At 42.0% G+C, this 25764-nt stretch overlaps 1 protein-coding gene across 1 annotated transcript; it reads right to left on the reverse strand.

The window, feature by feature from the left end:
• Nucleotides 1–4137: 4137 nt before the first annotated feature.
• On the reverse strand, nucleotides 4138–17626 carry SRI (sorcin). Its single transcript, XM_044245975.1, has 8 exons — nucleotides 17539–17626; nucleotides 16477–16560; nucleotides 14469–14538; nucleotides 10038–10081; nucleotides 9078–9225; nucleotides 8736–8849; nucleotides 7471–7529; nucleotides 4138–5632 (listed from the first exon to the last, which is right to left on the reverse strand). Exons 1-8 carry the CDS (start codon nucleotides 17587–17589, stop codon nucleotides 5606–5608), a joined length of 597 nt encoding a protein of 198 aa, XP_044101910.1. The 5' UTR covers nucleotides 17590–17626; the 3' UTR covers nucleotides 4138–5605.
• Nucleotides 17627–25764: the final 8138 nt, after the last annotated feature.

Raw genomic sequence — 25764 nt, forward strand, 5'->3', positions numbered from 1 at the left:
AGGGCTTAATTTGAGACTCGGTTTTTTATTTTATTTTATTTTATTTTATTTTATTTTGCTTTTCCCCTCAGTTTTCCAAGTGGATAAAACTACTCTGATTTTGGATGCACCAACTTTTCCTCCTGGCGTGGGAGTGCTAAGGACTTTCATAAGCAGCTTTCCTTATGCACTGGGCTATGAGGAGCCCAAACCACACTTGTGAACCATTTAAGAGGCAGCAGCCCATCCTCTGGGGGGTGTGTGTGCGTGTGCATGTGCGTGCAGCCACACCTGCCGGAACCATGCACGCTCATGCCCTATGTTTGTGTGGGCAGGTGCTTTTATCCTGAAAGGAGCTTTCCCACCACACCTGCAGATGTAGAGCAAAGATGCAGCTGGACTTCAGAAATCAGGGCATATTTGTGTTCACATTTTTTTTTCATGGCTTTGCCAGAGCCCCCAAAATGGAGCACCATCTGGTTCAGTCTATAAGTAGAAAAACAAAACATTAAAAAAAAAAAAACCCTGCCTAGCATTTTTGTTCTTTATATCCAGGGCCTGACGAACAGTAAGCATCCTCCCTATGGAGTTTGAGAGATGCTTCCAGACCCTTCCTACTTACCAAGTTGCTCCCCACCAGTAGCTTGTCAGCCCTTTTCTCCTGACTAGGAACTGTCACTGTCATGGAGGTAAGTGTCCCCCCACCCCGCTTTTTTTCCTCAGCTTAATTGGCACTGGGGAGAAACACAGGGGTGCAGAATGGGATGTGGGGGGAGGAGGAACCTTTAGTCTCCTCCCTTTGGTGACTGGGCATGGATTAGGCAACTTTAGAAGTCCCTGAGAGATTGATCCTCAGATACGTTTGAGGTTGGAGAGAGGGGATAGAAAGCAAGCCTTGGGAGGTTATGGGGCTTTTAGTCCTGTCATAGGAGCAGAATGGAGAACTCAAAAGCCAGGCGTGGTCACTGGGGATGTGGTGGTGACAGAGTGCTTCTGGAGTGCCTACAATAGACTCATGAGCTTTGCAGTTTTACTGAGCGGTTGGCTCTGTAAATACTTCATGGGCCTGTCCAAGATGGGCCAGTCATTCTTGCCTGGTGTGCCCCTGCTGCATTATTCATAAAACCTGGATTATACTGAGAGGTGCTTCAAGGCTTGCAGGTTTTGCTCCGGGGCATCATTATTTCATGTTTTGGGGTATCTTTGAAATCAAAACCAGGGAAAATGTAGGGTGTGTTTGTTTTTTTACAAAAAGGCATACAATGAGACGAACGATCTTAAGATAATGCACTTAAAAATCATCAATAAAGTTTTCAAAGAGTTTATGAAGGGCATTTTCCTCTCAAGTTAAAAAGTTTCAGAGGTGGATTTTTGTGTTCTAATGTTCAAGTTCTAAAATAACGTAGCCCCCAAATCTTTAAACACAGTGGTGCTAAGTTATACCAGATAACAATTATGGAAAGTGCTGGTATGAATTAATTTATTTAGTAATAACACAAGAGTTCTTGCTACATTGTATGTGTATATCACTGCCTGGTTTAGAACCCCACCCTTTTTTTTTCTAATCCAGCACAATATCCAACTGTGATTCTACAGCTGGTCTTTTTAATGGGAAAAACGACCCAGCACCTCTGTTTTGTATAGAAAAAATTTTTTTTAAACACTAACTTCAAAAGTGCTTAACAAAAGGTTTATTTAGGACAATTAAGCATGTATGTCCTTTTTTAACCTGCTGGAAGAGACATTCCCCTCCAATCTAGCATCCCCAAAAGACAACTTCTTTTAGAAACTGGGCATTTTACCTAACCATAGCAGTTTATAGGTTAGCCAAGGTAGGTCTGCACTAGTGTTTCCCACAGCCATCATCTCCAAGGGGTGAGGTCCATCTACAGATCATGGAAGCCACTTCGTGGGGAAGTGTTAATAGCGGCATGATTTCACTTTTGGTAACCAGGTGATCCCGTGTAAAACTTAAGATTGGCTTCATTTTAATGTGTTCTCTCTGCTCCTCTGCACTTCAGGTTCTTAAGCTATTTTAAAAATAACTGGGTTTTGGCAATCACCAACTGAAATGTATATGGCAACTGCTTTCCTGAGCAAGTGTGATGTGTTTTATGGCTGTTCAAGTTATCAAGTTGTTCTTATATTGTAGGTAAACAAAAATCTTACTGTTTTTAAAGGTCACTCTTAACTTGTTCAAATTTCTGGCACAATTTTATTAGTAATTCACTTCTGAAACTAAAAAGATACCACAGTTTTCTATGTTACTCTCATTGTAACATCAATAAAGTGACTTTCAATAAAAGATTTTATGTTATTTTGATGCCTGACTCCCTTTTATCCTATTTTTCTCCCCATCGCTGTTTTCTCTTTAGTAAGCCTTGTGGTGGTCTTATTGGGGGTTGGTTCTTCTTTTTCTCTTTCCTCCTGTCCCGGAAGAGCCCATCGACACGACGAGAAACAGAGATCCTTTAGTAAAGGCTGGCCGCTCAGTTTGTTGGGCAGTTTGTTCAGCAGGCCGGCAGGCAGTCTCCCATTATCCACCTGCCTTGCCTCAGTTACTTCCTCCCACGCCCAGACCGACCTGCTGTATCCATACGGACAGCCCCGGTGGTGGGGCTCCCGTCTTAGACTCGGAAGCATCGGGCCTTGGACTCCGCCTAGCTTCCCAGTCCACTGCCTAAAGAGCTGGCCCACCTGGCTGTCTGCCTCTCACATAGCCATTTCATCCTCTGCTTGCTCTTTACCTTGGCACACACTTGTCTTGTCTTCAGCACCCAGTCTGCTGAGGAAAAAAGTAGTTCTAGGTTATCAAAGTACAGTTTTAATGTGAGAAAAACAGAAGCCCTTGACTAAGGGTTTGTATGTTTATTGTGAGATTTTAAAAATTTATGATTTTATATAGCTGCAGGTCTTAGAAGATTTAGGCGTGGAATAATTCAGGTGAACACGGACACAGAAAAGCACAGTCTTGTTGGGATAGCAGAAGTTTTAGCTCACGTTGCCTCTCACACCTGGAACTCCTGCTGAAACGAAGTCTCCCCTCCACCTTGGTTCAACGGGAGAGCAGGCTGGGATGAATTCCCTATCACTGCTGTGGTGCAAATCTATGCCAGCTTCCTCAAGGAAGCGCCTGGCTTCCTGTAGTCACGTCCATACAGAGTGCTTGGAAAGGGTTACATACAGGTACTTTATCTCTTGCAACACACATCTCCAAAATTAATTAAAATTAAAATTAAAGCTTTGAGTTGGCATTTTTTGAGGAACTTAAACCTCCAAATAATTGAAGTAGTCCAGCTTGGGCTCACAGCCTGGCCCAGCTCCAGCTAAATGCTTTCAGAATAGATCAAGAAACTGTTTGAAGAATTGGGTGAACCTGCAACTGAAAGTATATAATGAATGAAACACAGAACCCGCATAAAATAGAAATAAGGCAACCTGAGATTCGCTTGTAATGAAGACTTTGGCTGTAATTAAAGAAAGGGGATGGATACGTCAAATTTGTCAAGGGGAAGGAAAGTTTCCAAGTGCAGGACATACTGAAGACAAGACTCCATGCTTTCAGAAAGAAACCGTGAAAGCAGACGATGAGAAGACTTGCTGTGAGGTTAAAATGGAATTAATTGAATATTTCCAGGGACACAGGTTTTTTTTTGATACTTCAGCATTTATCCAAAAAGCAAATTCAGAACCAAGATGGATGCAGCAACATACCTTGGGACTTAACCAAAGTGGTAGGATAGTTCAAATAGGGTCAGTAACCTTGGGGCTGGCCTTCTTCCTTACCACATTAGAGTCACCCAGGGGATTACTACTTCCTTAAACTGCCACTCATGGGATTATCCCATGCCCTCATGGGATTCTGGTGAGCTGGAAGCCACCAGCAGGGGCTGGGACTCCAAAGGTAACCCTCCCTCCTCATCCTGAGCCCTCTCTGGCCCTTTGTTGGCCAGCTCAGGCTCAAGCCACGTTTTCTGGCCTCATGAACTGTATCTGGAATGAAACTAGAATCACCACTCATATAAAGCAGGCTACCTCATGGTCTGATAATGCAGCCCAGGTGTGAATACTTGACATAGATACATAGCTAAGGTTGAATATTTATAAAATTAATATATTTTAGCAATATTTAAAAAAAAATAACCAAGTGAAATGAGGTTGAAGATGTTTAGAAATGCTTTATTTTTTCATTGGTTGACAACTAACTGATCATCTGAATGGTAACACACACTGTGCCCTGAAGTAAGACACATATTCTGCTCACAGGGAGAAAAGAGGCGAATTTCACTGATTTCATCTGTTATGCTATTGCAAAAAAGAGCAAACCAGGCCAGTTTTAAATTTAACAAACAGAAACATTACTGGTGCTTATTATACCAACACATTTTTTTCATGTTCAGAACTACCCCATGGAAGAGCATGAATCTCCTTCTCCAAGATGAGGAAGTTGAGGCTCCAAGAGTATCTGAGATTAAATCACATATTCAGGAAGAGGCGCAGCCAGAACGAGAATCCAGATCTTTCTTAAAAGCACATGGCTTAAATATGCGAAGAAAAAAAAAGTCTTCCATTACAAGTGTAATTCTTGTTTTATCAGCGTATTTGGAAGAGTAGTAGGAAGGAAGAAAATCAATTCTTGATTCTGACTCCCAGTGGTGGCAGCACCAACATCGTGGTCCTCTCAGTCTGGTCCTTTTGCTGTGTATATTTTTTAATGTGAGTGTGAACACATGGTGTATCAAAATGGACTGATCAGTATTTTAAACATTATCATCTGATTTTAAAAGGAAAGTGCACGCGGTATAGAAAATGTGGAAAGGACTGAAATCCATAAAGGAAATTCCAGTCACCTGGAATCTCAGAAGCCAAAATGACCACAGTTAATATTTTCCTATATTTCCTTAGGTTTCTTATTTTTTTAATTGTTTTCTTTTTTACATAGTGAAGCTCATAATTTACAAGATTTTTAAGTAGAGCTAACAAAGGTCTACATAGATAATGACAAAGAACTTGGTGACAGATTGTATTTGCCACTCAACTGATTCAGTGAGTTTTCAGGAAAAAATAATCTCCTAGGCTCCCTGTCTAATCACGTGGCCATCAAAAATATGTAAGCCTGAAAAAGCCAGTGCTAAGTTTCTGCTAAAGCAAACCCGGACGTGCATTACCATGGGTTGTGCATCCATATGTGAGTATTAATCACTTACATGATAAGAATACTCCATACATAAAGCTTTTAATACCATGTAAAAGCTCTTCCAGGAAGAGACAAGAGCTGTAGTCTGATGAAAAGGTTTTTAACCAGTGAAAAATATATACCACGGGACTTAAACATTCTGCACACTGAATTTTACATAAAAGAGGCTTAGTCAGAGGATAAGGCATCACTGACAATGGCTCAAGGATGTTCCAAATGGTGTAAGAGACTTGATCTTCTCATTGTAAAATTCCAAAGAACTTATTATCGACACTAAAAACTTCCATTGTACATCAAGTAATAAACCTTCCTGACAGCTATTAAGGAAAAGCAGCACCGCGAGGTTACAGACGTTACTGCAGGCAGAGAGTAAGAGCAAAAGCGACCTCCAGTCAGAATGTTGGTCACGATCATACAGCTCCTCTTGATTTAAACACTCATGACACACTGAATGAACTGGAAGAGAGAAAGGTCCACGTTACCCTGCAACATCGCAACAAATTGTAGCTTCTTTTTAGGCTGTTGACGTTTTGTTTCTCTAATTTGAATTGCGGATGAAGAGAGATCCCTTTCTAAAATAAGAGTACATGGGGCGCCTGGGTGGCTCAGTGGGTTAAGCCGCTGCCTTCGGCTCAGGTCATGATCTCAGGGTCCTGGGATCGAGTCCCACATCGGGCTCTCTGCTCGGCAGGGAGCCTGCTTCCTCCTCCTTCTCTCTCTACCTGCCTCTCTGCCTACTTGTAATCTCTCTCTGTCAAATAAATAAATAAAATCTTTGAAAAAAAAAATAAAATAAGAGTACATGATGGGCGGAAAGGTTGGTTTTGTAAAGGAAGCCATCCAATGTAAAGCCCAGTGAGCTTCTCTTCTTACAGAGAGCAGATCTTACCTGAGGATTATTGAAATTCCGAATATGTCAAGACTCTAGAAATGGCCATGGTAAAAGGAACCTACTCAGAACGAACAGGAGAGTTGATAACTGCTCAATCACACGGGGCCTCCAAAGGACACAGTATTACCCCACCACTCCCAGAGCACCTTTAACAGTTTATTCCCCTAAAATCTGCTTTATAAAAATAAATTCTGGCACGCAACTCTATGTATGCACAGAAATGGAATACATGACCTTTCCTCAGCGATTCAGAAACCCAGGTTTAGAAGCATCAGTATTTTGCTGTGAAATGTTTGCTTCACTCTAAGGCCCAATAGGCTCAGCTTTTCTATCAATTTTCTTTGTCATTCTTCTGACACCAGGGAGGCACTGTGTGCTGCTACTGCCTGCAGCACTCCCACAAAGCCAAGCGGATTGTCCCTTTCAGGTAGAAGGGAACTGAGGATCAAGACATTTAAAATCTCTTATGGGGCCCATGGGAGGCCATAGCCCAAGCACTTCCCACTCCACCGGCCGCCTCTCCGTCTTTGGAAACACGGACAGATTAGCACCAGAGACAGATGCTAATGCACACTAATGAAAACACACCTTTAAGCATTACAAATAAACACATTTACACACAAGCCTTTTTAAATGATCAGAAAGAACCATGGCAGCTGCCGAACGGAAAATATGTTCATCCTTGCAGTTTGTAACAGAGAAACCTTTTAAAGCATTCAGTTACCACAGTGATTTCCATTCTGAAGGTGTTTTTCTTATCAATCCATGGCTGAGCGGAAAACAGAAAAACTAAACATCTCCCTAGCTTTGTTATGTATATCCAACTGCGGCCATCCAAGATGGCACCTGGCTACATCCACACTGGTTATGTGGCCTTGTCCAATCTCATTTAGTGTGGCTGCTCAGTAAATACATGTTTTAAACTATGACTGAAGTCTCTGTCTTATGTCCTCACTGAAGAACACAGATGTGTCAAGTACAGCTTTGAGCTGTTCAACTGAATTCCCAGAGACAGAGATACTTGTTCAATGAAGGCAAAAACAGATACAACATCTGCATGGTGTTTTCCAAGGACATTTCTGACTGAGATCTCCCAATAGCTCAGGGAAGAAGGCATTACTACTTCCTCTCCTCAAACAGTCTTGGAGCAACGAGGAAACCTGCCTCTGTGACCCAGCCAGTGAGACCAGGTGGGCTTTGAACCAAGTCTTTCAATGCAAATCAAACAGTGGTCTATAAGACTAGAAATAAATGAAATTAATAAATTGTGAATGGTAACTCCTGATCATTTAATCCTTCATCACAGCATCCTTAAGATGCTTTTAATGGCTAACTTCAAAAGGGATGCCCAACTGGCATGCATCTTATTCATCCACTAAGTTTTGAATTTACGGAGACTTACATCATCATATGGGAAATTCACAACACCTTGCTGAGCAGTATCCCGTCTTCGAAAGCTGTCTGTAAAACACCATAGTAAAATTTATGGTTATTTTTTAACACCTGAAGTCACAACAGGTAATTATTTTGGCACTGGGTTCAAACTGCAGTAACATCTGAGTTGTAAAACTTGTAAAACCAGCCAACATAAACAAAAGCCCATAGCACAGAAGCCAACTATATGAATGTGAATGGATTTAATAGACAACAAAGTAATGCAACAATACAGAAGTTATCCAATCATCTTTTTCAATGTGGAGCTGGAAGAAAGCACCTTATCCCAAAGTCAGTAAAAGCCATGTGACTTCTGAGACCATTATTTAGTTGTAATGAAGACAACAGAATTTCAAACTTTTTAATAAAATAGTGTTTAAGTAGGAAATGGATGGATGGAGTCTCTAATATGGCAAATGGGCTGTAATCAAATATTCCATCTGTCTGAGCTCTGTGCTACTGAAAAGGATTGACTTAAATAAAAATAACAAAAAAACTGCCCTCATGTTCTTGTTAGGATGCAAAAAAATTACAAACCCAGGTATTAATAAGTAAAAGACTTGGGCGCCTGGGTGGCTTAGTGGGTTAAGTATCTGCCTCTTGATCTCAGCTCAGGTCTTGATCTCAGGGTCATGAGTTCAAGCTTTGCAATGGGCTCAACGCACAGCATGCAGCCTTCTTTAGAAAAAAAAAAAAAGAGAGACAGAGAGAGAATAAGACTAAAGAGAGAAGTGGAACAAGAAAAATATGCAAAAGAAAGAGAAGAGGGAATAGAAAAGTAGAGATTATAGATATACCCTATTCTAAGAAGTCCATATAGCTGAAACAGATGACCAATTTAAATAATTTCCAACAGGAGGAATTAGGAGAGAGAGCTACAAATGAGTATTTTCTCTCTTCAAATAGTTTACATTTTAGGGGAAATCACAGAATACCACTCATATTCTGACCAAAAGTACATAAAATTAGGTGGTCACACTTTGGAACATTTTTGTGAAATTTAGGTAAGGTTATTTTCAAAGCAACTTACCACGAATCTGAAAGGATTTCTGGAAAAAAAAGACAAACCATTATTCTGCTAGATACATTTAAATAGCAGTGTTTTAAAAAGCCCCTGAAGTTGGGGGGAAAAAAGAGAAGACTGCGGACAACAGAAGTTCAGAAACACTGGAAAATGAACCACAATCGGTGTCTCCCCAGCCCGCGGAGACGACACCACCTCAAGGAACACACCTGTCAGGGCTCGCAGTTTGACGCAGCAGGCGATGTAGTCATCGAAGGTGATCTTGCCATTGGTGCTGTAGCGTTTAGCAATGGAATTCACAGCCTGTGGACTCAACCGGAAGCCTGAGGAAGAAAACAGTTAAAGGATAACAAAAAGACCATTAAAAATAATCACAATTCTTTCAGCCTAGGAGTACTCACTTGAACGGTGAATATGCACTAGGAAATATGTATTAGGTGGTTAGTTAGGAATAGACACGGCTTCTAGACAACAGAAACAGCCTTCATGTAAAGTTTCAGAAGTGACAAAGCAATGTCATGGGCCAGATGGCTGGAGCCGGCCGTACCCACCCATCGTGGTGAGAGCCTTCTGCAGCTCCTGCGGGTCCACCGTGCCGCTCCGGTCGCTGTCGAAACTGATGAAGTGTTGTCTCCAGCCGTTCAGCACAGCCCAGAGTTCTTTAAACTCATTGAAACCCATTGTGCCGGACATATCTCTCTGAACTGTCATCAAGGATTAGAGCATCTTTAATTTGCAACATTTTCTAACAAATACATCAAAGATCAAGGATAAGCGAATTTAATGTTCTTCCTGCTAAAAAAGGTTAAAAATGTTGTATGTTCGTCTCAGTGTGATGTAATGAAAAGATACTCTCGTGATAAAATGAAAAAGGCCTGTGGAGAAAACCCTGAGGACATATTTTCACTGTGGGAAGAGAATCTGTGTGATGTGATCACGGGAAAGGAAGGTGGCCACAGGTGAGCCACACATGAAAAGCGGTCTTGTTTCTGGAACTGGGCTGTACTTTCTGGGGTCCCGGGCTATGCTGCTGGGGTCTTGGGAAGGGGGGATCTTGGTCCTAACATTCCCTTTTGGTACAGTCTTTTCAGACCAAGGGTTTTCACTTCTAGAAAGATGAGATGGAACGGAAGGCAGTGCAGGGTCAGCGCCAGCTAAACCGAGTCTGATAGCTGTGATGTGAAAATTCCACTGCTTGAAGGTCAGGTGTGAATCATACAGAGCAAACGATGACAGAGCAAAAAAGCATCCCTGACCACCCCGATTTCTATACTTGGTCTCTTCTGAGGCTACCTTGAATTCCTGAATAACCAACATTCTGTTTACTAAGCTCCTTTCCTTTTTCACACCAAATTACATCTTATAAGCTAATGATTTCAGAAAACTTTTTTGTGGTCATTTGTCATCTTATGTTTACTGGGTATTAATTCTTGGATGAATTCTTTTTGGAAGAAATCTGGGGTGGTGAGTTAGGGAAAAACCCTCCAGACAGCAATCAAGGTAAAGGATACATCCAGCATTGAAACCATAAGCCGACAAGTTTCCAGGTTAAAAGCTGTTAAATCAAGAAAAGTACAAACATATTAATACGGTTTCAAAAATTCACATTACATTGCATACATTCAAATTAATTAGGGAAGTGACTATTTATATACTCTTACTTTTATATGCTACTCAATTTATGTGGAACTAAATTACATGGAGCTTTGAAGCAGATTTTTGCCAGATGGAGGAGATTCCTTATAGAACCCAAACTTGATTTTTTTTTTTTTTAAGGTTTTATTAGGGAGAGAGAGAGAAAACATAAGCAGGGAGGAGGGGCAAAAGGAGAGGGAGAAATAGGGTCCCAGTAGAGCAGGGAGCACAGTGCCACACAGGGCTTGATCCCAGAATCCTGGGATCATGACCAGAGCAGAGGGCAGATGCATAAGCGACTGAGCCACCCAGGTGTCCCCTAAATTTGATTTTAACAACTTTAATAGAAATATTCTAGGGGCGCCTGGGTGGCTCAGTGGGTTAAGCCTCTGCCTTCGGCTCAGGTCATGGTCTCAGGGTCCTGGGATGGAGCCCCGCACCGGGCTCTCCTCAGTGGGGAGCCTGCTTCCTCCTCTCTTTGCCTTCCTCTGCCTACTTGTGACCTCTCTCTGTCATATAAATAAATAAAATCTTAAAAAAAAAGAGAAATATTGTGAAAAAAAGTATTGTATTGTACAGTTAGTATTTTTAGGTATAATGGTTTTGAAGTTGGTGGGGAATGTTAAGATATCTAGAATTTGCTTCAAAAGAAAAAAGCCAGATTAACAGATGAACTAAAAATGGCAACACACAGTTAACTGTTAAGCTGGGTGGCAGGTGCATAGTTATCATTATCTCTGGTCTTGGATATGCATAACGTTTTCTATGACAGAGTCTTTTTAAAGTTTTATATACCTTCTTGCCTTTGAAACTGAAATATACTGAGATCAATTCACGATGGTGAAGGAAGACAGGGCTACTCTGTTCCTGCTCCTAACAGACTATAAATAGCTAGTTTTGCTAGTTCTATTTCATTAGTTCATTTATCTTTCTTTCCCCTTTACTCTCATGCACTGAATGGTAACCTCCTGCCTCGAAGAGCTTCTGACCTGTTTTTACATACAATAAGTTTATATATGAAACCAGATAAATATGCTTGCCAGAACTGTGTTCAATAAGAGCACTCTCTTGGGTTAAGATACAATGACCAATTCAGGGACAGCCACTGTTCAGAAGCCTTCTGAGTTTATGTACAACTTGAGCATATTCTGAGCGAATTTCTATAGCTCACTTAGAAAACAAAAATAGAAAATACACTTATTGGTTAATGGGTCTACTGATGATCTACCTAAGCATTAGCAAATTACACAGAAAGAATTCCTTGCATCTTACACTGTGTTCATGGGAACCAGTGACTGAAGAAATACACAGGTACAGAGAAGCTGTCAGGCTATAGAAGGCAGAAGTGACAAGGGTCAGTGGGCCAAGCTCCATAAATTCTGCAAGTGTGAAAAGGCACATAGAACAATTTTACAGCTCTTATTAGCTTCATTTTTATCTCCAACCAAACTGAATTTAAAACACATCTGAGCTTATTACTGTAATGTCTCTAAATAGTACAAACTATAGGTTTTCCTCTCTCTCTCTCTCTCTCTTTTTTATTTGACATAGAGAGACAGTGAGAAGTGCACACAAGCAGGGGGAGGGGGAGAGGGAGAAGTAGGCTTCCCGCTAACAGGGAGCCACATGCAGGGCTCAATCCCAGGACCCCAGGATCATGACCTGAGTCTGAGGCAGACGCTTAATGACTGAGCCACCAAGGCTCCCAGGTTTTCCACTTTTAATAGATTCCTATGTTTGGCATATCCTGGAATCTGAAATAAAAGGTGGGGAACTATTTCTCTTTTGGCCTTTCAGAACTCCATCTAATCCACAGATACAGTTCTCTGAAGTGACAGGAGGCAACACTTTTCCACACTTTTGGGAAAGAGTTGGTTGGTTCTTCATTCTGACTTCTAAGTTGTGTGGAGGTATGAAGCCTCTTCAAGCTAGACCAATGGTTCTTAGCCCTGGGTCCTTATCAGAATCACCTGGAGGCTTTCAAAGATCCTGATACCGGGGCTGCACCTCAAACAACTTTTTTTCCAGGATTACTGAGATATAATTGACAAATAATGTTGTGTAAGTTTAAGGTATACAATGTAAAGATTTGATATATGTATATACTGCAAAATGGTAACTACAATGAGGTTAGTTAACACATCCATCACCTCACATAGTTAACTTTGTCATGTGTGTGATGAGAACTTTTAAGATTGACTCTCTTAGCCATTTTAAAGTATACAATACAGTATTATGTACAGTCATAACCACAGAATTAAATCAAAATACCTGAGCATGGAACCCAGGCAATTTTTTTTTTTTAAAGCTTCTCAATGGTTCCAGTGAGCAGCCAAGGCTGAGACCACCATTCTTCTGAGTGAGAGTCCTGAACCAGCCGTGTTAGTGTCATCTAGGAGCTTTTAGAACAGCATAATCTCAGCCCTTAACCTACACCAACAAAATCAGAATCTGCAGTTTAATATGCTCCTCAGGTGATTTACAGTCACATAAAAACAGCTGGTCAGGGCACTTGGGTGGCTCAGTCCTTAAGTGTCTGCCTTCAGCTCAGGTCATGGTCCCAGGGTCCTGGGATCGAGCCCTGCTCAGCAGGAAGCCTGCTTCTCCCTCTCCCACTCCCCCTGCTTGTGTTCCTTCTTTTGCTGTGTTTCTCTCTGTCAAATAAATAAATAAAATCTAACCCCCCCCCCAAACAACAACAACCAAAAATAGCTGGTCAACCTGGACGACCATCATCTGGAAGCCTGTTAGAGATGCATTTCTCAGGTCTCCCCTCACATCTTCTGAATGAAGAACTGTAGGACAGGGCTCAGCTACCCAGTGATGCTGACACAACTTTAGTTTAAGAACCAGTGCTCTACAGGGCCTGATAACCACTAAGTAGACCCATCTGTTTGACTTTAAATCAAGGATTTTGAGGGGCTGTGAAGCAAACACCTTCCCTGTGTCCCAGAGCTATGAATGGCACCGTTGGACAGTGACATTAGGAAGCCCAGCTATCTGGTCATCATTTGTGAGAAGGATTTTAAAGGGAAGGAATGAGATGCGCAGTAAATAAAAGTGAATGAACAGGGGCGCCTGGGTCGCTCAGTGGGTTAAGCCGCTGCCTTCGGCTCAGGTCATGATCTCAGGGTCCTGGGATCGAGTCCCGCATCAGGCTCTCTGCTCAGTGGGGAGCCTGCTTCCTCCTCTCTCTCTGCCTGCCTCTCTGCCTACTTGTAATCTCTCTCTGTCAAATAAATAAATAAAATCTTTAAAAAAAAAAAAAGTGAATGAACAGAAAATTCACCATTCCACATAGTTCTAATGAACTAGAACAGTGATGTCTAGTAAGTTTGGGTAAGGAAAACTCTTGCTCAATTTTAGCTGAAAACTTTCACCCCCAAAATTGCTTTTATTAATGTTAATTCTATTTCAAATAATTTCAAAAGAATCTTTGTTGTAGGGGCACCTGGGTGGCTCAGTGGGTTAAGCCATTGCCTTCGGCTCAGGTCATGATCTCAGGGTCCTGGAATTGAACCCCACATTGGGCTCTCTGCTCAGTGGGGAGCCTGCTTCCTCCCCTCTCTCTGCCTATTTGTGATCTCTCTGTCAAATAAATAAATAAAATCTTTAAAAATAAAAAAAGGGTCTTTGCTGTAATTTTACTTTTACTCTCTCCCTTCTGTTCAATCTGTTAGAATGCCTCATACATCTTTTCTTTTGGTAGAAATCCACAATGTAATGGACCCAGCAGGAAAACCCTACCTTTAGTTCTTTCTCTCAACCTTACCACAGAGTAGCAACTACACTCAAGGGAAAAAGAGAAGCTGAATCATTGTCTTACAGTCTAGAGCAACTTCTCTTATCAACACTACCTCTGGGTATGACTGCTTCCTTTTAGTGTGCAGAAGCCCCCTGTAGGTACTAATATCCCTCTGCCCCTCACCTCACCAGCATCTGTGTTTTTTGGTTTAGAAGCATCATTTTTATTTATTTGACAGACAGACATGACAAGTAGGCAGAGAGGCAGGCAGAGAGAGGAGGAAGCAGGCTCCCTGCTGAGCAGAGAGCCGGATGCAGGGGGCTTAATCCCAGGACCCTGAGATCATGACCTGACCCGAAAGGCAGAGGCTTTAACCCACTGAGCCACCCAGGCGCCCCCAAATCAACATATTTGATAATAAACAGTTGAAATTAGCTTTGGCAATTCTAATTTTTGATAGATCAGAAAAGCCCAGTGTCATTGAAGGCTATCATCATTAAGTAACAGTTAAAATATGAAACACAAGAGTACTTCTAGAGAAACTCTGGGACTGTCAACTCACGTTTGTATCCTCCAGCAATGCCTGACTGGGTCAGGCATCTCTGCAATTCATCAGCATCTATTTGCCCATCCTTTTGGGGGGAAAAAATTGGAAGAGGAATTATAATAGTGATTTGTACCTTCTAGTGCTCTACTTTCAGTATATCATTTCAGCAATAATGACCAAGAAAATGAGGATTTTCATGCATGAGACTTTTTTTTAAAGGAATGCCTTCCAAAAAGAGGCATTCCTTTCCTGATTCTACTTTCAAAAATAATTTAATGATTAAAGAAAGGCAAAATTGTTAAGTCCTCTCCCACAAATGCACAATTAGGGCCTTAAACAAAAAATGCATTTCTTGATGCATAAGTAAAGTCGGCATTCAATTTCAGACTCTATTTTAAATAATTATTACATAAGAAATCACAAAGTCAGGAAGCCGTTTACACCTATATTTTAGTAATACCAGTATCTTTTCATCATTTCCTCTTCAATTAGATCTGGCATTATATTTTCAAGTACAAGGTTCCTCTTTTTAATAAAACACTGAGGTGAATTCAGCTTCTTCCACTGATACATAATTTTTTTTTTTTTTTTTTTTAATGGGGGCAGTGGAAGGACTGAGCAGGGTACACAGCTGATATTCAAACAAAACGCTTGGATGAAACAAAAGAGGCCTTCGTGATCCCCTTGGCTTATGATGTGGAGAATGGTTTTCCAGAACCACAATTAAATCTGGAAGACAGGTTCCCAGGGCTTATTGATTGTCTGACCAAGTTCAGAACCAGATAGATGTTATATTTAGAGATTTAAAAATAAAATACCCAAATCCTTAAGTCCTCCTGTATAGTAAATTCTAAGTGAGAAGCAGGATCAATAATTTTAAAGACAATGGATACGCTGATGTAGGCCAGGGCTGCTGCAAGCTAAGCAGGTGGGGTCACTTACAGGGCGGGAGGCAAGGCAATCTAAGAACTCAAGTCTTGAGCTTTGCCCTGTCTTGTGGTTTCAAAGATACAGATCATTAACAGATGAAGCAGATACTTAAAGGGAATTTAGACTCAATTTTCCACTCAATTTCTTGAACTATATTTCTTAGAATGCTATTCTGAAAGGTGGTCTTGGGTTTTTATCCCAGAATACTGGCTATTATCTTCATATGGAGATTGTGTTATTTCTTTCCTTTCATCAACACAAAGCTAAGTGGCATTCCTAAGGGCCAACATCCCTTCTGGGTAGCTCTGGGTTATACCAGCAGTGTATTTACCATACACAGTGGCCTGGGGAGCTAGGGAAGCGTCCTCCCTCAATGTATACCACCACCTGTCCTACAACTCAAGGTAGAGAATTGAAAGTTCTCCAGGAGGGAGATTCTCTCTTGCTCCCCAGACCACCACACCTTACAAGGTCATAGAAGAGCTGACCTAAAATAGCACCAGCATCAAAGAGAAACTAAAAACTGTTCACAAGATTAACTTCCTGTTACTAAAGGAGTAGTAACTTTCCTATTTTGAAGTTGGTAAGTTTGTAACGTTAAGTACCTATTTCCTCGGGGTAACTGATAGCAGTCAAATTCAAACTAAAGAAAGTGTCCTTTAGAATCTGACCACGTAATTACTGGTACGTCTCTTTAAGGTGTACAAACAAGGGTTTAGTGTTCACCAGAGCTGGAATTTCTTCTCTGGAAACCACCTCAGACTCCGACAATTCAGAGTTCTAAAAACATCTTTCTACTCTACATATATCTTCACGGTACACTTACAGCCCTCTATTCCTATTCAATCGGACTCTAATTCAATCACAAATTTATCTGTCAAGTGAACGAACATAAATACAGGTAACAGTCCTAATTTGTTCTGAATATTCGGAGATAAGTAACCAACTATACATTTCCTTCTCACTTTTTTTCTTTTACAGAAGCAAAGGGATTCTCTTCCAGAGGAAAAGTTCTTTTTTCCACCCCACTCTAACAATGCCTAATACAAACGTAGACTCTGACAATTCTTTAATATTAAGGGGAAAGGTTAACCTGTCCAGCTACAGCGGCAAAGTAACCATAGAGCGGATCCTGAGTCTGTCCGGGAAACGTAGGTCCTCCGGGAGCTCCTCCATACTGTAAAACAACAAACACAAAACCATCATTCCCGCTGAATCCAGTTTTATTCTCTCACCACTGAATGCTTTTGTGGAAAGCCTGGCAACTGCCCGCCCTTCACACGGATGGATCACCACCTCACCACCCGGCACGCTTTAATTGCAATTATTCTCACCCCAGCAGAATTTAAAGACTGGCAGCTTGGACCAAAATGAGTTGTCCTGGAAGTAACACCTGCAGAAGTCAAGCAACTTTAAAAATCTCTATTAGCCTGCAGGTGACTGATTAAATGTAACCCAGGCAAGCAGCTTAAGAGCAGGGCTCAGAATTGTTCTTTCACTTTCCTAGCATTTATGGTATTTTTCAAAGCGTTCTGAGACAGGTGTCGCCCAGGCCAGGCTTAGGTGTCTCGGTTGGACTACCTCGCGGCGAGCACCTGGGCGGGGGACGCGGCGAAGGAACACTCCGTCTCGGAAACAGTTCCCACGACGACGCGCATCCCCGGCAACGCGCGAGGTGGTCTCCCCCACCCCCACCCCTCAGAGCTTCTCGCCACCTCCACGCCCACCCCCACCTCCCCGCGGTCTTTCCCTGACTTTTTTTCCTTTGCTTTTCAAGAAGGGAGGTGGATGCCCGGACCATCCGACATTAAAATGGCTGTTGCTCTCCGGGGAAACCGGGAGGGAGAGAGGAAGCCAATACCCAATTCGCACAATTACACGCCGCGCCCCCAGGCACAGGGTGGGCTTCTTGGGTCCAAATCCACCCGCGTCTTGAACCCAAGCAGCCACCCGCAGGGTGAAGGGTCGGGGAGAAGGAGGGAGCCCGAGGATGAGGCGGAAGGGCAGGGGCCTGGGCGAGGCAGCGGGCAGGGAAAAGCCGGGGGCGGGAGGCGCCCGGGGAGTCGCCTCGGAGAAGCGGCCCAGTGTGGCCTCTCGGCGTCTACGATGTAACAGGGTCGTGCCCGGGCCGCGAGCCCGCGCGGGATGCACTTACCCCGCCTGGGTAGTACCCGCCGCCGGCGCCAGGGTGCCCCGGGTACGCCATGGTGCAGACTGCGCCGCCGCCGCCGCCCTCGCCCTCCCGCCGGGGCCGCCCTGGAGCGCACCACGCGGGCGGCGGGGGACGCGCGCCCGAGTCGCCCCCAGCACCGCGCTGCGCTCGGGCCTCGGCCCCCTGCGTGCGCACCGCGCGCCCCTGCGCCTTCGGGGCTCAGGTCGTGCGCAAGCGCCGCTCCGCAAGCGCCTGAGACCCGCGACGCCGTGCTTGCCGGTGCCTGTCCTCCCCGCGGCGCGAATGGCACATTCCAACACCAGTACGGTGCCCCGGGGATTCTGTATTTCTTCCTACTCGGGCTCTATTCTGATACTTTGAAACATTTTAGACAAACTTTATTAGTCGGGGCTGCCGGGCTCTAAGCCGGGTACGGTTTTGTGAGGAACGGGCTGAGTATAGTGGGGCCGCTCTTAGACGCCTGTGAGGGAAGGAGGCGCTGAAAAATCAAAATATGAAAACGCCCTTGGAAAACAGGAATAAACTTCAGGAACTGCGTGCGGAAGAGCGTTTGGCTTGCGGTTGCACATTTCACTGAACGGCACCCGGGGTGTTTCCTTGCTAGGGGACACGGTCAGGTCCTGGTAGAGCTGGGCGTGACAGGGCTTGGGGAGGACAGAGGGCAGTGACTGGCAGGGCAACCCCGCCCAGGTTCTTAGAAAATGAGTTATCTGAATTACCTCGATGATTCAGGCAAAACAGTGGCTCGCTCCAAAATTTCTCCGCTCCTTTTTTTTTTTTTTTTTTTTTTTAAGTTTTATTTCTTTATTTGACAGGGGCGGGGGCAGGGGAGGAAGCAGGCCCCGCGGAGCAGAGAGCCCGATGCGGGGCTCAATCCCAGGACCCTGAGATCATGACCTGAGCCAAAGGCAGAGGCTTAACCCACTGAGCCACCCAGGCGCCCCTCAGCTACTTTTTATACCTGAAAAGTTTAGAGCTAAGAGTGTGCTGGTCATTATTTACTCAGGAAGCTGAGAGGTTACAAGTATTCCCTTAGGTAGATTCAGAAAATGATTCTCGTCATTTTTTTCACCTGGTTGAACCGCCTGATGAGAGCAATTGAGGAGTGAGATTTTCGTTTGGTTTTATTTCTTGTCATTTTAGTCATAAAGGATTTTTCCCCCTGAATTTTATCGTTTTAAGAAATTCACTGAGGAGCAGCATTCACGGTATTTGCTCTGGCGGTTGCGCAGAAAAATTGAGACTCATCAACATTTAACAAATATTGGAGCACCTGCAGAGTATAGTGATGTTCGCCATGGGGAACAGGTTTCCTCCAGTCTGAGTTCCTGGGCTGTGTTCCCGCTAAGGTCTTGTTTTTCTCTTAGGCACTACCTGCTTTCCAAGTCCTAATTTTGGATAATGGGACTCCAAAAACCAAAGTCCTGAATTGTGAGAATAATTTTAGTAGTCCCTGTTGTTACATATCAAATATACTATAGATTACCCGTTTTATGTTTGATTTAGGAAGTAGATTACTGTTTTCAAATACCAAAGCAATTTTATGAGTCTTTTGACCTCTGAGGGTTGTTTCTGTTTATTTTTTCTTTTTCATGGTGAGAACAATAAACACGAGATCAGCCCTCTGAACAAATTTTAAGAGTATAATGCTGTATTTTTGACTATATGTACAGTGTGGTACAGCAGGTCTCTGTGACTTTTCATCTTGCATGACTGAAAATCTATACCCATTGAACATCTACTCCCCATTTCCTCCTCCCTCCAGGCCCTAGCAACCAGTATTCTACTTTGTGTTTCTATGAGCTTGATTACTTCAGAGACCTCGTATAATTATAATAATATAGTATTTGTCTTTTGGTGATTGCTTATTTTACTTGGCATAATGTCCTTGAAGATATGTTGTAGCATGCGATGAGATTTCCTTCTTAAACTGGATAAAATTCCGTTGCATGTATATGCCATATTTTTTTTAAGATTTTATTTATTTATTTGACAGAGAGAGAGAGTGAGAGCAGGAACATAAACAGGGGAAGTGGGAGTGGGAGAAGGAGAAGCAGGCCTCCACTGAGCAGGGAGCCTGACTTGCGGCTCCATCCCAGGACCCTGGGATCACGACCTGGGTCGAAGGCACATGCTCAATGACTGAGCCATCCAGGCACCCCATATTTAATTTAATTTTTAATCTGTTCATCCATAGATGGACATTTGGGTTGCTTCTGCACCTTGATTCTTGTTAATAACACTCTGATGAACATGCTGTATAAATAGCTCTTTGAGATCTCATTTTTAGTTCTTTTGCATATATGCCCAGAAATGGGACTGCTGGATCATATGGTAATTTTATTTCAAATTTAAATTAATTTTAATTGAGAAATCATAGTGGCTACACCGTTTTGCATTCCCACCAACAGTGCGCAAGAATTCCAGTTTTCCCCTATGCTTATCAACATTTATTGTCTGTTTTGGGTTTCTTTTTTTTTTTTTTTTGTAATGGTCACCCTGACAGGTGTGAGGTGATATCTCAGTGTAGTTTTGATTTGCATCTCCTGATAATTAATAACATTGAGCATTTTTTCATATACATTTTGGCCATTTGTACATCTTCTTTGGAGAAATATTTAATTCTTTAGCCCATTAAATGTTTTTAAATTTTAATTCCAGTATAAATTAGTTTATATTAGTGTCAGGTGTACAATATAGTGATTCCGAATTCTGTACATTACTCACTGCTCATCACGATAAGTGTACCCTTCATCCCCTTCACCTCTTTCAGTCACCCTCCCTACCCACCCACCCACCTCCCCTCTGGTAACCATCAGTTTCTTCTCTATACTGAAGACTCTGTGTTTTTGGTTTGTCTCTTTTTTTCTTTGTTCATTTGTTTTGTTTCTTAAATTCCACATATGAGTGAAATCAGATGGTACTTGTTTTTCTCTGACTGACTTATTTTGCTTGGCATAATACTCTGTATCTCCATCCGTGTCATTGTAAATGGCAAGATTTCATTCTCTTTTATGGGTGTGTAATATTCCACTATATATCTATATCTCATTCCTTCTTCATCCATTCATCCTTCTCTGGACACTTGGGTAGCTTCCCTAACTTGGCTATCATAAATAATGCTGCAGTAAACAAAGGGGTACAAATATCTTTTCCAAATTAGGGTTTTTGTATTCTTTGGGTAAATACCCAGTAGTGGAGATATTGGATCAAATGGGAATTCTTTTCTTAATTTTTTGAGGAAACTCCATATTCTTTCTCACAGTGGCTGTGCCAGTTTGCATTCCCACCAACAGTGCAAGAGGGTTCCTTTTTCTCCACATCCTTACTAACAGTTGTTGTTTCTTGTGTTTTTGTTTTTCTTTTGAGAGGGAGAGAGACCACGTGCAAGCAGGGGAGGAGGAGGAGCAGAGGGAGAGGGGAATCTTAAGCATGAAGCCCAACACAGAACTTGATTTCATGACCTTGAGATCATGAGCTGAACTGAAATCAAGAATTGGACACTTAACCAACTGAGCCACTCAGGTGCCCCTCTTTTTTCTGTTTTTGATTTTAGAAATTCTGACAGGTGTGACATGATATCTCATTGTGGTTTTAATTTACATTTCCCTGATGACCAGTGATGTTGAGAATCCTTTCATGTTCGTTTGGCTTCTCTAGCCCATTTAAAAATTGGCTTATTTTTTTGCCATCAAGTTGTAGGAGTTCCTTATATATTTTTCAGACTAACCCTTTATTAGGTATATGGTTTGCAATATTTTTTCTCCCATTCCATGGTTTTCCTTTTCATTCTCTTTGCTGTGCAGAAGCTTTTTAGTACGATGTAGCCCTACTTGTTTATTTTTGTTTTTGTTGCCTATGCCTTTGGTGTCATAGCCATCAAGTCATTGCCAAGACCATGTCATAAAGATTTTCACCTATGTTTTCTTCTAGGAGTTTTATAGTTTTCAGTTTTACATAAGTCTAATCCATTTTAAGTTGATTTTTATATATAGTATAAGTATTTTATGTATAGTATTTTTATGTATAGTATAATAAAATTGGACTTTTTAAGTATAAGAGTTCAAGTTTATTCTTTTGTGTGGGGATATCTGGTTTTCCAAACACCATTTCTCAGTTGTGTATTTTTGGCATTCTCGTGGCAGATCAAGTGATTGTATTTATATAATAACCCATGCATGGGTTTATTTGGGGACTCTCTATTCTGTTACTTGACCTCTGCTTTGAAGTCTGTTTCTTCAGAAAGAAGTAACTGACTATAAGAATAGATAGGAGCACTGAACTCAAAGTTGAATGTAAGCTCTCTCAAAAATCAAGTTTGAAAGAGCATATAGTATGTGAAATATTTGTAAGTATGTATAATGAGTTTTCTGGATAAGCAACTATGTTAATTGTCATTTCATTTGTCTCTAGACATCTTCCTACTACTCTACTGCTAAAGAATTAAATTTAATGAAGTGCTACAGCTGAAATTCTTACTATTGTTAACAAATTGGTAAGCTGCTCCTGCTTTCGTTTATGAAAAAAATTGTGGCAACTAATAATAACACCAGACACATAGAGTAATTAATACACACCAGACCCTCTTCTAAGCACTTTACATGTTCGCTTAATCCTTATAGAATGCCATGAAATAGTTGGTATTATTATCCACATCATACAGTTGAGGAAACAGTTGAGAGAATTTGCTCAAGTGGAAGAAACACAGAGCTGAGCGAGGCTGCCAGGCCATCTTGGCTCTGAATTCTGTGCTCCACACTAGAGGACAGCAACCTTTGTCAAGGGCCATTTAGTAAACATAATGGGCTTTTGGGGCCATATAGTCTCTGTGTCAACTACTCAATTCTGCCGTTGTAACATGTTGAGCATCTGTAGACAATGCGCAAATGAATGGGTGTGTGTCAATGCAATGTCATTTACAGAGAGTGAAATTTGAATTTCATATAATTTTCATGTATCATGAAATGTTAGTCTTTATTTTATTTTTTTTTCAACTCTTTAAGTATGTACATATCATTCTTAACTCCCTGTTATATAAAAACAGGAAATGGGCCAGATTTGGCCCTTGGGTAATAGTTTGACAACCACTGCTGATTCTGGCTCTGATTAGGAGAATAGCACCTTAGCAAATGATTTGCTGCTTTTAAGACAGAGCTATGGGTAGCAGTGGCTGAGTCGCACTGAGGAATGACCTCCCTGGGATAGGATGTGATGTATAAAGTGGCTTCTCCAGAGTCTTCCCTGGAGTTCAGTAAAAGGACCAAAAGGAACACTGAAATCCCAACTTGTCAGTCTCACTCTGTGCAGTAGTAGCTAGTGGGCCTGTTCAAGGACAAAAATGGATGCAAAACCAGCTTTTAAATGTTTATCCATGTAACATGAGTTTCTTTATTCATAGGCTGAGAATGTCAATCCCCCAAAATCAGGAAAAATTACTCAATAGGAACTCCACAAAAATAGAAGTGAATAAAGGAAATTTACTTTTATGGCTTTGACACTCAGTCCAAAGGAAGGTAGAGAGAGAAATAAACAACTTCTTGAAGTTCTTGACAAATCTTGTACTAGATACTTCCTTCTGGTATTGCACTTAGGGAACATCACCTTCAGGAGGAGATGCAATTACCACATTTTATAGACAGGGAAATTGAGGCATAAGTACCTTTCCCAAGGTTACATACCATGTATCTGATCTCTGATCTACCTAACTCAAAATCATGGGCATTGAAAGATACAAAAAATAACAAAGATATTAAACCAAACACACAATTTTTTCCCTCATTGTACTGCTTCCTGAGGAATTAAGACAGAGGGGGAAATGTGGGAAAAGAATTTTTAGAGGTAGAAAACCCCTCCAGGGCGCCTGGGTGCCTCAGTGGGTTAAAGCCTCTGCCTTTGGCTCAGGTCATGATCCCAGGGTCCTGGGATGGAGCACCACATCGGGCTCTCTGCTCAGCAGGGAGCCTGCTTCCTCCTCTTCTCTCTCACTTTCTCTCTCTCTGCCTGCCTCTCTGCCTACTAGTGATCTCTGTCAAATAAATAAATAAAATCTTAAAAAAAGAAAGAAAGAATGAAAGAAAGAGAAAGAAAAGAAAACCCCTCCAAAGGGGTTTGGATCTAAGTGTCAGCCTTGGGCATGACTGCCGAAATCATCAGAGTGATGCTTGCTTATTTCCTTCGTTTCTAAATATAACCTGGAGAAATCGAGTCTGTTCTTTGTGTCGACTTTGCTTTTGAATTTGATAAAAACTTCAGTGGAATAAGAATTCATCCTTATACCTTTAAATCACAGAGTCCTAGATATAGACATTGCAACCCCAAGCTATTTAGAGAAACTCAGCAACAGAACACCCAAGCTCTATAGTTAGAAGAGGGTTCCTGGGGGTCTGGGTGGCTCAGTCGGTTGAGCTCCCAACTTGATTTCGGTTCAGGTTACGATCTCAGGAGCCCTGAGTTGGGCTCCATGCTGCACGGGGAGTCTGCTCGGAATTCTCTCTCTCCCTCTGCCCCACTCCCTGCTCATGCTCTCTCTCTCTCTCTAAAAATACATAAATACATTTTTTTTTTAAAAGAGGGGTTCCTAAGTGCTATGGGTTGTGTGGGGAACTAGAATACTGTTATTTGTCTCAATTTCCTAAGTGCATGTACTACTAAGAAATGTACTAAGAGCAAAAGACTGTGGGAATTAGCAGCCATACCATAATGGTTGAGGGGAGCGGCAGAGCATGGGTTAGGGAGAGAGCTATGTGAGGTTAATAGATAGGATGTAGTCATCTTGGCAAGTTACTGCAATCACAGATACCGTTGCTGTCATCTTCTCCGGTATGCTGTTTCATGAAAAAGATGAAGGGGCAGGGGAAGGTGGGAAAAGGTAAACGACTGGCCCAAGATCTTGAAGGCCCAACCCTAGCCTGATGTAACTATTTCACTCTTTCCAATTAAATTGTGGCATTATCTGAAAATGCTTCTCAGAGAGGATCTCGTTCTTTTGTGGTATACCCTCCCCAATGCGTCTTTATGCTATTTTTTTTAAGATTTTTTTTTTTTTAAGATTTTATTTATTTGTCAGAGGGAGAGAGGGAGAGAGGGCGAGCACAGGCAGACAGAATGGCAGGCAGAGACAGAGGGAGAAGCTTGGCAGGGAGCCTGATGTGGGACTCGATTCCAGGACACTGGGATCATGACCTGAGTCGAAGGCTGCCTAACCAACTGAGCCACCCAGGCGTCCCTCTTTATGCTATTTTTAAGACAAAAGGTCGTGTGGACTCTCACACTAGAAAAAATTTAGTATAAAGTACTGTGTAGGTTACAGTTGTGGAATGAATACGTCACAGGGATGAAAGGCACAGCATAGGGAATGGAGTCAAAGGTACTGTAACAGTGTCCTGTGGTGGCCCATGGAGCTACACTTGGGGGGAGACAGTATAGTGTATAAGGGCGTCCAATCGCCATGCTGTACTCCTGAAACTAATGTAATGTGGTGTGTCAGTTATACTTTAATAAGAAATTGGAGTACTCCATAGAACAACGAGGGGGTACTTCTTTGCTTCTGTAAGGGGTGAAAAAACCACTCTAGCTCAGTCACTGCCATTGTTTTCCCATTTCCTGCAGCTGGATTAAGCCCACATCTAATGTATCAGGAAGAAATGAGCAATAACATTTGCCGGATTAAGGTCTCAATTTTCTTTTAACTCTAATCTGGGTGTGTTGCCTCATGATTTAAAGAACTCTGCCTCAGACAGGACTCAGATCTCAAACAATGTGGAAATGGTTATTCGATAAGGACATAGGGAGCCAATAAATACTATCTCCGTTTTCTCAAGATGATTGGGAAAAATTATGAAGACTAGGATCTTCACTTGGGAATGAAAGACACCCTTTTCCTCTAACTGCAGAGAATTAGAGCTCAATTTGTCATGTAACTATGTAACCCTTTTCAAGGGCTAGTAATGGGTGTAGTGAGGTTTCCACCATTGATGTTTCAGTGATTGCATGACAAGTGTTGAAGGCGTTCCTGGCACACTATCGGTGGTAATGAATCATGAACCATACCTGTGCTGTAGGTGGTTTTTTTGGTGATTTCCCCCTCCCCCTGTCCCCTGCACAGAAGCTTTATAGTTTGTTGTGGTCCTGCTTGTTTATTTTTTTATTGTGTTTTTTCTGTTTTAGGTGTCATATTCAAAAATTCGTTACCAAGACTCATGCCAGGAG

The sequence above is a fragment of the Neovison vison genome, chromosome 4 (assembly GCF_020171115.1).
Source record: "Neovison vison isolate M4711 chromosome 4, ASM_NN_V1, whole genome shotgun sequence".
NCBI classification, from domain to species: domain Eukaryota; kingdom Metazoa; phylum Chordata; class Mammalia; order Carnivora; family Mustelidae; genus Neogale; species Neogale vison.

What these genes read in the sequence shown, in the direction of transcription:
- SRI (XM_044245975.1), bottom strand. Translation starts at nt 17,589, where the DNA reads ATGGCGTACCCGGGGCACCCTGGCGCCGGCGGCGGGTACTACCCAGGC. An exon ending in TTGCCGCTGTAGCTGGACAG is followed by an intron (nt 14,539 to 16,476) that starts GTTAACCTTTCC and finishes TCCCCCCAAAAG; the next exon opens with GATGGGCAAATAGATGCTGA. An exon ending in TGAATTTCCCATATGATGAT is followed by an intron (nt 5,633 to 7,470) that starts GTAAGTCTCCGT and finishes TCTCTCTTCCAG; the next exon opens with TTCATTCAGTGTGTCATGAG.